The sequence below is a fragment of the Callorhinchus milii genome, unplaced genomic scaffold (assembly GCF_018977255.1).
Source record: "Callorhinchus milii isolate IMCB2004 unplaced genomic scaffold, IMCB_Cmil_1.0 Scaffold6, whole genome shotgun sequence".
Taxonomy (NCBI): Eukaryota; Metazoa; Chordata; class Chondrichthyes; order Chimaeriformes; family Callorhinchidae; genus Callorhinchus; species Callorhinchus milii.
The window spans coordinates 22,799,429-22,810,595 of NW_024704747.1; the positions used below are offsets into that span (position 1 = coordinate 22,799,429).

At 39.4% G+C, this 11,167-nt stretch overlaps 3 protein-coding genes across 4 annotated transcripts in view; 1 reads left to right on the top strand and 2 right to left on the bottom strand.

Moving 5' to 3' along the window:
* Positions 1 to 1,442: 1,442 nt before the first annotated feature.
* zgc:136439 (uncharacterized protein LOC678627 homolog) lies at positions 1,443 to 6,077 on the top strand. Of its 2 annotated transcripts, XM_007890134.2 has the most exons (8): positions 1,443 to 1,772; positions 2,393 to 2,482; positions 2,894 to 2,973; positions 3,939 to 4,054; positions 4,257 to 4,354; positions 4,567 to 4,635; positions 5,031 to 5,089; positions 5,169 to 6,077. In XM_007890134.2, exons 1-8 carry the CDS (start codon positions 1,578 to 1,580, stop codon positions 5,275 to 5,277), a joined length of 816 nt encoding a protein of 271 aa, XP_007888325.1. In that variant the 5' UTR covers positions 1,443 to 1,577; the 3' UTR covers positions 5,278 to 6,077. The 2 variants fall into 2 exon arrangements, with proteins under 2 accessions (XP_007888325.1, XP_007888326.1); XM_007890135.2 differs by lacking the exon at positions 5,031 to 5,089 and having other exon boundaries at positions 5,169 to 5,270.
* A 221-nt stretch (positions 6,078 to 6,298) lies between these two features.
* On the bottom strand, positions 6,299 to 9,713 carry asnsd1 (asparagine synthetase domain containing 1). Its single transcript, XM_007890136.2, has 3 exons — positions 8,213 to 9,713; positions 7,475 to 7,656; positions 6,299 to 6,682 (listed from the first exon to the last, which is right to left on the bottom strand). Exons 1-3 carry the CDS (start codon positions 9,659 to 9,661, stop codon positions 6,427 to 6,429), a joined length of 1,887 nt encoding a protein of 628 aa, XP_007888327.2. The 5' UTR covers positions 9,662 to 9,713; the 3' UTR covers positions 6,299 to 6,426.
* LOC121849390 (ASNSD1 upstream open reading frame protein-like) overlaps positions 9,660 to 11,167 on the bottom strand; it is a 4,465-nt gene continuing 2,957 nt past the window's right edge. The window contains exons 3-4 of the mRNA XM_042336241.1: positions 10,371 to 10,446; positions 9,660 to 9,793 (exon numbers count right to left, since the gene is read on the bottom strand). Of these exons, the coding sequence (XP_042192175.1) occupies positions 9,729 to 9,793; positions 10,371 to 10,446 (141 nt within the window). The 3' untranslated portion in view covers positions 9,660 to 9,728. The remainder of the gene's footprint in view (positions 9,794 to 10,370; positions 10,447 to 11,167) is intronic.

Consider the following 11,167-nt stretch of genomic DNA (forward strand, 5'->3'; position numbering starts at 1 on the left):
CTAACGTCCTCCCATCACGCGATCAACTTTTTAAAAAATGAGTCCAGCATCCTGACCTCAATCACCCTGCCTAGCAATCTATTCCAATCCTTAATTAACCTCTTGGTTAAAAAAAATACTTCCTGGTGTCTGTTCTGAAATGGCTCTTTGCAGCTCTAAACATGTGTCCTCTTGTTCTGCTGTCTGGTAGCATCTGGAAAGAACTGTTCCGAGTTACTTTCTGAATACCATTTAAACACTTATATACCTCTAATAAGGTTTGCCAAAAGGACAGGTTAATGTTTCCACATTGTCAATATGACAGTACGTATCCACACGACAGTATGTTTCACATGAAAGTGGCTCGAATGAGTTCCTGTTACTGGATCCACTGCTGAGTTATTGGAGCCGGTGTAGTAACGTTGCTGGAGTCTGTGTTGTGTTGTACTGGAGTCGATCTTGTATTGCACTTGGAGGCTGTTCTCGCTTGTGTGCTGGACCTGGAGTGATGTACAGGTGCAGGTCTTAAGTTGTTGGAGCAAGTGATGTGTTGAACCTGTGTTTTGTAGTGTCAGAGCCTTTGTTGTGTTGGAGTCGGTGTTGCGCAGTGTTGTGTTGCTCTATCTTGTGGAGTGAAGATGGAGGCTGTGTTGTGCTCTGATATGTTGGAACCGGTGCTGTGAAAGTGAATGCTGTGTGTGAGGGTTGTGTGTGTGTGAGGGTGAAGGCTGTGTGTGTGAGAGAGTTGTGTGTGTGAGGGTGAAGGCTGTGTGTGTGAGGGTGTGTGTGTGTGAGGGTGAAGGCTGTGTGTGTGAGGGTTGTGTGTGTGTGAGGGTGAAGGCTGTGTGTGTGTGTGTGTGAGGGGGTGAAGCCTGTGTGTGTGTGTGTGTGGGGGGGTGAAGCCCTGTGTGTGTGGGGGGGGGGGGGGGTGAAGGCTGTGTGTGTGTGTGGGGGGTGAAGCCTGTGTGTGTGTGTGTGTGTGTGGGTGAGAGCCTGTGTGTGTGGGGGGGGGGGGGGGTGAAGGCTGTGTGTGTGTGTGGGGGGGTGAAGCCCTGTGTGTGTGTGGGGGGGGGGGGGGGGGGTGAAGCCCTGTGTGTGTGTGTGAGGGGGTGAAGCCCTGTGTGTGTGTGTGTGTGAGGGGGTGAAGCCCTGTGTGTGTGTGTGTGAGTGTGTGTGTGAGGGGGTGAAGCCTGTGTGTGTGTGTGTGAGTGTGTGTGTGAGGGGGTGAAGCCTGTGTGTGTGTGTGTGAGGGGGTAAAACCTGCGCTCTGTTGTGCTGTGAAGGTGAAGCTCTTCTCGCTTCCGGGACGCGGTTGCCCTGACGACGCCAATCGACCACGTGGCTCTGGGCGGCGGGAGGGCGGGAGAGGTCGAGGGAGAAGTTCCGGTTCCGGGGTCAGCGAGGAGCAGAGCGTTGAAGTTGAGTGACAGCGACAGCCCGGGGGGAGGGGAGGGGGGAGTGGGGGAGTGGGGGAGGGAGGAGAGTGACATCAGTCTGTATTGACCGAGTGTGTAACGTGGTTTCCGTGTGTGCAGAGCAGCGGTTGACCGGGAGTGTGTTCTCCAGCAGAGCCCAGGACCAGAGCGGCGTTGGGTGTCATGAAGGCTATCATACTGGCAGCTGGTTATGGCACGAGGCTGAACCGTGACCTCCAGAGTCAGACCACGGTGGAGCTGCGGCCCCTCCTGGGCACCCCCAAGCCGCTTCTACCGGTTGGGCCCCGGCCGCTCATCAGTCACTGGATGGCGGCCGTCGAGGAGGACGGCGGCGCTATTGACGCGGTTTACGTTGTTGTAGGAAAACGAATAACACGTTCACGCTTCGACTTGCGTCCCTTCGGGAAAACTCTCGCTCGACACCGAATCGCGCAAAGGATTGCTGTTTGTTTGCTTGTTTGTTTGTTTGTTGTTGTTGTTGTTAACGTTAAATGCTGATTCAGTCCCCAAACACTTGTGCTGGCGAACGAAAATAAGCGCTCGGCGGTCCGAGTCACGGAGCTCTTTCTGCTGGTTTTGTTAGTAACGTTAACGTTAATATTACAATCAATCCACCGCTGTTTTGTGGGCGATTGCCCGACAAAATCTACAGTCAATTCACTTTACAGTGTACTCTGTGAAGCGCTTTGAGACGTCCTGGAAGAGGTGATAAGGCGCTATATCAAAATGCAAGGATTATTATTACTGCTATTTGGTCTGTAGGAGTAATGGGATATTTGCGGTGAGGCCCTGAGCATAACGTTTAACAAAGGGTAGCAAATATTTTTTTCATCCCCCACTAAAAGAAAAAAATGTTATTGTAGAACTAAATAGCATGGCTTTCGTACTTCTCTGTGCAAGGCGCAACTTCTACTTGAGCAAAAAGATTTCATCTCTATGAGTTCCGAAGCAGTAGTGAGGATTATTATTTCTTTCAGACAAACGATCTCTACTATGAGAGGTTTCAGGATTGGGCAAAAGAATTTAAACTGGTTCAAGTTTTGAATGATGGAACAAGAAGGAATGAGGTGAGTACCGAACTCGCAATAAACACAATGGATAAATCAAACTTTAAGAAAGGACACACTATTAGTGAAGGTGTTGTTCAGCTTCCAATAGGGAAGAGATACAACTAAGATTATTTATTTTAACAAAGATGCTGTTTCATAACATTATGTGTGGGATAACTTCTGGATAAAAGTATTATAAGCCTGTTTGTTTCAAACATCAACCAAAACTACTGTACAGAAAGGCTAAAGGGGAAAGAGAAAGAAGTTTTTATTAGTTCAAAATTTTGCTTAACTGTTCTAAATTTAAAACTTATGAATGAAACCGTTTACATTGTGCACCTACAAATTTGAATTATTTAAACTGTACCTAGTAAAATTTTATTCTGAACTAAGGATTTTAACTGTAATTTTTTTCCCCTCGCCTTACAGGAACGGTTGGGTGCCATAGCTTGTCTGCAACTTGCAATTGATAAATTTAACATCAATGATCACATATTGGTTATTGGCGGGTAAGCAATTAACATAGAACTAGGTGGTAGAAGCACTTGTACAGCCACATGCAGTTGGGACTTAGGCATTTGTCGATTTTAAAACTGGGCAAATTCATTAGGTTTTTGTATGTGGCAATAGTTTGTTGCAGTAATTTGAAAATTCATGAAACAATGAGATAGAAATGGTTTAGAACTGTTTGGTAGTTTTGAGGAACATCCTTGCATCTCACTGGTTGCTAGACACAGAGGTCCATTGTAATAAATGGAAATAGATTTAAGGGAGAATACAGAATTAAAGAAAGAGTATACTGAATTTCTATCCAACTTATCTGTTCTTGAGTCCCCTGTATACTATATGCATTAGCTGAATTTTTTTTTAATTTTTCTTGCTGCTGTTTATAATTTACCTTTCTGTTATCTTACTTTTTCTATTACACATTCAGTTAAGATTCTTTTTGAGATTTGATTTGTATCTTTAATTTTTTAAACTCTTTTAGCCACTGAGATATTTGTTCCTCTATATTACTCCTTTTCTAAGGAATAGATCCACAAACTTTCACTGTCAGTTTAAATTGTTGTCCAGCTCTGCCACTCATTTGCGCTCTGAGATGATAACCTGCACGAAGGAGGCTGTATAAATTCAAGTTGTTGTTTAAAAAGGTTTTTATTTATTTTCCAATTTTGCTTCTCTCCAAATCATTCCTTCAAGTTTCAAAGTTTTCTTTTCTAAAATTTGGCAGCACATTTTGGTTGACTTTACCACTCCCAAAATAAAATGTGTAAAATAATCACTTGAAAGTTTTGCTTAAAATCTGGTTTCTTTTTAGTTGTTAAATGTACCTCTCTGAATAAAAGTGAAAATTAAAAACTGAAAATTGAACATGACTATTTCATGTTATTTTATTGCGTGCTCTAAGTTGTAACAAATAATATTTTAATAACTATTTCTGATAACCAATTCTGTGTTATTGTACCTTCCTCAGTGACACACTATTCTATGATGATTTCAGCCTCTCAGATGTCATCACAAAATTTGTTGAGCTACAGAAGACTAATTGTGACAGCAATCTAGTTCTGTCTTACTTGTGCAAAGATGAAGGTTGGTTCAAAATAGAACTACAGAAATTTGCAGCGCAGAAGGCCATTTGGCCTAATATGTGTTCTGGCTCTTTGAAAGTACAATCCATTGAGTTCAATTTACCCATTTTTTCTCCCATTCTAAATGTATCATTAAAGTGCCCCACTCTTTTTGAAACTGACTTATAGGGAAACAAATCTAACACTATTTCTACACTCAACAGAAACTACAAAGTTTGGGATTTTAGAAGTCGACGAAAACTTCAAAGTCACTGCATTTAAAGAAAAACCCAGCTCCACCCAAACAACATCTCGCAGAGCAGTGAGTGTTTAATATTTTCATAAATTGTAAATTGACACGTTCCTCGACCACATGTTGTACAAAAAGAAACACTCAGGCACACACACCAGTTTGTATGAAATGATATTCAAGTAACTGGTTATAATATTGAATTTTTGGTTAAGATTTTACTGTATTAAATGCAAATATGTTAGTATTTAAATTAGTAAATAGAATATCTATTTCTTTTCCAGTGTCCTTGTTTTTATGTGTACTCAAAAAACACAATTCCATTGATTGCAAAATTTCTTCAAGAAAAACAGGTAAGGAATTGCTGGTAGTTGAAAAGTAGCTAAAACCTGATTTTTAAATCAATAACTAGCTTCCCAGATGGTTGGAAAGTATCAAGACTATGATTCAACAATCGATTCTGAATAGCCACTGAACTATTTTACTTAGTGGTAAATTGGAAACTTGTGCTGCTGTCTCCAACATGGGATTTGATGAAGAGACTATAAAAAGTGGGAAACATTTAAAAACAGTATAAATGAATAGCTGTTTAGTATTTGACCAGTATTTAAAGTTGATGCGAAACCAAATGTCTACATTGTTGCTTTTCATCAGGCCTGGTGTACAATATTGACCAGGTGTACAATATTGCAAATTTCCACAATGCAACAACCTATCTTCAGACCCATTATATTTTAACATTCAACAGAATACACCCTTGGAAGAGAAGGATGCACCTGGAAACTTCTTATCCTGGGTCCACACGAGGTAAGTTGTTGCTTTGCAGTGATCATTTCACAGTTCATTTAACATTTACATTGCATCCATTTTTCTTCCTACATTGCAGAAAGCCAGTCTTTGCTCAACATATATCTGGGCGCTTTGATGTCGGAAATCTTCCATCATACATTGACTGTAACAAATATTTTCAGAAGCGTCAAGATACAACTGCTTAATACAAGCAGCAACATTCCATTCAGTGCTTTTAAACTGTTCCTGTGCACAGAAAAAATAATGTAGAACTAAACTACTTTGCACTTTCGCTGATGAGAGGAACTGAATATGGCAATTATAACCTGAAGCCCCTCTGGAGCCCTGGAATTACCCTGTGATTTTATGCTGAATACTTTTATAAAGATATATTTGAATTGCTATTTTTAAAATTAATTTAGTTCTGTTACCATGCAATGAATGTAGAAGCAGGAAGTTCACAGAATCTGTGAAATGAGAGCAGGAATGTACAGCTGTAGATTGCTCATGTCATTTACATACAATTGCTCCTGTGCACTTGTAAGATTGGTAGTGGTGTTATTACGAACAATTGCTACCTTGAGGTATAAAAGCTTAAGCTTTCAAGTTGCTTTATAAGCGGTTATAAAGTACCAAAAAGCATCTTCCATCGTCGACAGACATTGCCAGCATTAAGTTTGCACATGGACTTGTACCTGAAATCCCCATCACAGATCGTACTCATGGCAGAATTCTGTTCTTTGGAGTTAGACGTGGTTTCTATGATGGATAATACCTTATGATTAGGAGTATCAATGATCCAAATATGAAAAATTCTATGGAAATCACTAGAGGAATCATTCAGAAAAATTAAATAAATTGTACTGTATCAGTTTAAAAAGAATAATAAAACCAGCATTCCTTATTGAAAGATTGTTAAGATTCAACACATGGATGTGCCTGATATAAATGCATTAAAAAGCCAAGAATTTCCATGTAATTGGTTTTGAATATGAGTGATCAAAAAGCTTTCAAAGTTATTTCTTTCAGGAACTGTCATTTCAGTGAAATTTAGAGTCGGTTGGGTTGCTTTGAACAGAAAAACAAATCTTTTCAATTACATTTTTTTATATGAAAATATACATTTGAATACTCCACAATAAAATTCTGTTATGGCTTTCTCCTAGATTTCCCTTACCCACAGAACAGTCTTATTTAATTGTACAGTTAAAGAAAATAATGTACGGTTTATACATTATTGTACAGAGTATGTACAGTATTTGTACCTGAAATTGTGCCAAAGGTAGATTCACTGGATAGTATAGTTTCTATCTTTCCTTAAATTGATGTGAAGAAGCTAAATTTATACAAATGGACTAATCCACCAAGCGCTGAAGTAGCCTATCGCACTTATCAGAGGCTTTCTCATTGTGGTTTTCCATTTTTGCAATTCGAGACCCAAACTGCATCGCTCTCTTTGGGAGAAAAGCAGAGGCAGTGAGACCCAGTTCTTTTGCGACCAATCGCAGAAGCAGTTTCTCACCAGTCCCCCGGGGCAGAGTCAAGTCTGCCTTTTCCCACACAGGAAGTGCATTTAGAAAAGAAACAACTGCTTCGTCCAAAAAGGGAAACCTGAAATGAGACAGAAATGTTAAAACTAAACTCACTAAGCATTATGCACGGTCGATGACACTTGAAGATTGAAATAGTGAGAATTTGTGTGAAGTGTATTCCTAGAAATGCAAAGCGCCAGGTGAAACTTAAAAGTGGACATATAGCTTTTTGTCAAATCCTTTGCCAAGTCCAAAATGGAAAAACGTGTTGGGATTGCCACTCTATTCCATTTATTCCAATAAAAATATCTAGTATTCTGTCTGCATCCAGAAAATGTTATGGAATTTTACAACCTACTACAACAGTTTCCTGCTGTCACATTACCAATAATCCTTCCCATTGTAAGAGACATAGTATGTTAGATGATATTTCACATAAATATATCAGAGACCTTATTAAGAGCAATCAACTCATTACCCTGAGTGACAAACCTAGACAAAAAAATTTCACTTCTGTTATGTATCCACTTCCCAAACTCTTCTTATAACTTTCTAAGTAAGATTTTGTACAGAATGATTTGGATATTTGATGATGTAAATTGATATTCAGCATAAAACAGATTGAGATTACCTGCAAATTTTATTTCAGACTCAACAGCTGTCATGGGAATCTTTAAATTAATCTCTCATGGTTGAATTGATTCTCAAATCCATTCGGTGAATATGTTGAGTTCAAGACCACTCTGCCTCCTATTGGGTCTCTCTAGTTTCTCTCAGATTGCAGAGTGACATTATCGGAATAATTGAAATAATGTGAATTGTAATAGGTTTGAGCTTCTAAACAGACTTGCAGAAGCTGCCAAAGACTTGCCTGGCTTCTTTCCCATGGTCTCCGATAACTCGATCATCCCTTCCCAGATTACGCGAGGAGATACGACCTAATTCCATCCCCAGTTCTTTGATCAGACCCTCAAACCCCGACACCTTGTAACAAACTCTATGGCGGGAATAACCTGCAAGTTGCTCATCGGCTCCTATACCAGTCAACACCACCTGAAACCCAAAATACACATTCAAATGTGCTGATCATGTTCATGCCAAGAATCTGAAACATCATTTTAATAAAAAAGATCCACTGTTGAACCAGATGGAAAGAGAATCAGTTTGGATCGTTAAGTAGACACTTTCCATCTAACATTCTGTGTGCTAATCAAACACAAACCTTATATACTGATGAATTTGCGCAATAAAGTCCTGGAATATAAAATAGTCTAATAACGTAGCATTTTAAACCAATGCGCACCAGTAAGTAATTTCAGCATTCTTGCGAATCTGCATTGATGTGAGGTGAATACTGAGAAACAACTTAGAAATTGAAATACACAAAGGAAGTACAGTATGTGAGAATATTAAAGGCGTGTGCATGCTTACCATTGAACCTTTCTTAAATTTAACTTGCCATTACTTTAAAATCGTAGCAGGAAACAGCACCAAATGCAACAATTAAATGTGACTGTTTCACAAAGGATTCCGTCAACTGACTTTGCACGTGAGTTTTACATTTGAAATTATGGATGCAATTATAACTTTCAACAGATTATTACCTCACCTTTGCAGTACTGGTGAATGGTTGGGTTTCTCCATTGCACAAAATGGTGCCAACACCTCTGGCAGCAAACCACACTGCACAACCAATGCTGTCGTCCAACACTGTGTCCAATGGTTGCACCAGGTGGCAAATCCGCTGCCGTCTCATTTCCTTCAGCTCCTCTAAATCGATGTTGATTTCTACAAAATTCCACATTCTAGACGGGTTTATGGCTTGCAACTCTTTTAAACCTGACAGACCAGTGATCCTATCAGGTACATTAAAAGAGGCCTTCTCTTCAGCATTGCTGGAGTCACAGTTTAGAGACACCTGATGGGCAGCGGTGGAAACGCCTTTCTCTTTTTTTTGTTTCTTTGTTGAGATTTTCTGTCTTTTCGGTTCTTGTTGCTTAAAGGCTACATTCAACAGATCGATAGGTTCACCTGGAGGAATGTGGTGGTCAGCGAGGGCTGAAAGAACCATAGAATCAACACCACCAGAAAAGAGAATAGCAACTTTTGCTGGGTCAGAAACAGTGGCATGAACTTCGAAGCCAGAGAGATCCTGGTGTCTTGGCAAACATAACACACGCTGTCTAACAGACTCACTCAAGACATTGGTAAACTGATGGACTAATCTCTTTTTATGTTCATCTGCAAGAAAAAGTTCAACATTTATTGAAGGTGTTTCACTATCTTCAGTATTGATGCAAAATTCTGGAATACTATCATTCATGGGAGTGACTGGCGCTCTCAGGAAAAGTTTTGATTCGTTCAAACAAACAGAAACAAAACTTGGTAGTTGGTCAGTAAACTGAGCTTCTTCATTTCTGGCTTCATGTTCAGTTAATGGATGTTTCCATGGATACCACATTATTGATAAGGAGTCACCATTGGACTGCTTTTGGAGGTCGATTTTGTAAACTCCACCTGCTGGCACTTCCTGCCAAGACTCGTCTCCATTTCCTGGGACTAATGTACCCACTGATGTAAGAGTAAGGCATATTTTATCATCATTCTTAAACCGCCACAGCAAACTACGGCGACCAAAAAAGTCTCGACCGAACCACAAACAATGACTGGATGGTTGGTAATACATAAAAGCCCATGGTCCGCGAATGGATGACAAAACGGAGAGAATAATGTCTTCGCTCTTAGCTGACGTTAAATGCTGGAAAATAATCTGCGTATCATTGTCTTCAGTTCCGACCTCTATTCCACCAAAGACTTCTCCATTCCAAAGGAAAAGGTTTCCTTGCGCATCTTGCATGGGCTGAGGGCTGAAAGTACCTCTCAAATGCAGCACATGACTAGAGAAAAAACAGTTGTAGTTCAAATCGGACAATCTTGTGGATAGTTGTTGGCTGTGGTCTGGACCTCTTCTTTGAAGGTTTTGTAGCACTCCCTTTTCCAAAAGATCGGCGGCATCTTTTTGTGGAGTGAAAATTAATACACAACAAATTCCGCACATTTTGTGCTTTTGCTTCAATTTACCGAACGGTCTTCAAGGAATAACGAAATATCAAGAGTCTGCTTTGTTACTTCATCATTTTATCAGGGTTTTCCAAATCTTGGTGTTCTTTCTTCAACTCATCAAATGCACCTGTGAATTTACATAACCTCCGTGACAATATTGCACAGGACCCAGCTGTCTTCAAGGTAATCTTTCAAAATGAGGACTTCAAAGTTAAATGGCCATTTTCACAACATTTAATGCAAAATGACCAAACTAATTAAATGTTTAAAACCTATTTTTGTGATTCTAAAAATAGATCAGAAAATTTGCTGCAAGATTGGCATCTATTTCATCTTTTGCCCACAGGTGTGAGGGATCATTATCTTTTGGGGGCAGGACATGTAAGAGGCGAGAGGAGGTGACAGGAAGAAAAAGCAAGATATTTGACTCCGACAGACACTTTCACCCTGATCTCAAAAGTGATGGGCAAGAGTAAGATAAAAGTGACAAAGAAAAAAATCCTAACAAATGATCTTTTTTTATTTAGCTACATATCATTAAAACAAGTGTATGTCTCATCACTCTCCCAACTTTTACATGAATCGACAAAAGGTAGTTTCCGCTGTGCACGTATTTCTCTCTCTCTCTCTCTCTCTTCAGCTCTACCCCCGAAACACTCATCCTACTCTCCCATTTTCAAATAAGCCTTAAGGAATCAACTTACGTTTACATTCAGTCAGAGCTGTTGTCTTATCTGTCAAGAAGAATATGTTGCTGTTGGGTTGCTGCTTATAAACTCTCTGAAACAGAATAACCACAGGTAATGTCAATTCACACTCAAATCACAAAAAGGCGGTGGAAGAAATACACGAGTTCTCTAAAAGTACAGGAGCAGAATTTTAATCGGTTAATCATCTGTTGCAATTGCAGTTTTCTGCAATGAAGAATCTTAGTTAATCAAAGTTGAGCAAGAAGAAAGAGACTATGAATAGAAGTTAAACACTCCGCAGTAAGAAAACAATCATAGTTTAGGCAATTATTTTGGGGTAATTTAACTCTGTGACAATCAATTCAAACTTCGCAAATCTGACACATTTGATATTACTGTAATGGATTCTTATCTCATGGGTGTACATTCCACCAAAATACACAAACTGTACATATACACACGGGGTCATTGCAGTTTTGGGTGCATATCCACATTTTGCTTTCAAACATGCACATACAGATTTAAAAATTGGATTGCAGTGTCGTCACAATGTAAGGACACTCAAATGTACCTTTTAATAATAATAATAATAATAATCCTTGCATTTGATATAGCGCTTTTCACGTCGGGAGGACGTCCCAAAGCGCTTTTCAATTTTATTTGTGCCTGTTCAACCATACAAATGTGATTATAATTACCCATTGTATCTTATGTATGCACATATTTTTTTATATTTAATAATAGGTATGTTCTATTTAAAAGAAAACCTTATTTTTCTAATACTGTAATTTAAAAGATTACATCAAAATTCA

Excerpts from the sequence above, each read along its gene's own strand:
- zgc:136439 (XM_007890134.2), top strand. The coding sequence starts at position 1,578 with ATGAAGGCTATCATACTGGCAGCTGGTTATGGCACGAGGCTGAACCGT. Across the intron at positions 2,974-3,938 it reads CACATATTGGTTATTGGCGG|TGACACACTATTCTATGATG; the intron begins GTAAGCAATTAA and ends TACCTTCCTCAG. Across the intron at positions 4,355-4,566 it reads AAACAACATCTCGCAGAGCA|TGTCCTTGTTTTTATGTGTA; the intron begins GTGAGTGTTTAA and ends TTTCTTTTCCAG.
- asnsd1 (XM_007890136.2), bottom strand. The coding sequence starts at position 9,661 with ATGTGCGGAATTTGTTGTGTATTAATTTTCACTCCACAAAAAGATGCC. Across the intron at positions 7,657-8,212 it reads CATTCACCAGTACTGCAAAG|GTGGTGTTGACTGGTATAGG; the intron begins GTGAGGTAATAA and ends TTTGGGTTTCAG. Across the intron at positions 6,683-7,474 it reads GACCATGGGAAAGAAGCCAG|GTTTCCCTTTTTGGACGAAG; the intron begins GCAAGTCTTTGG and ends GTCTCATTTCAG.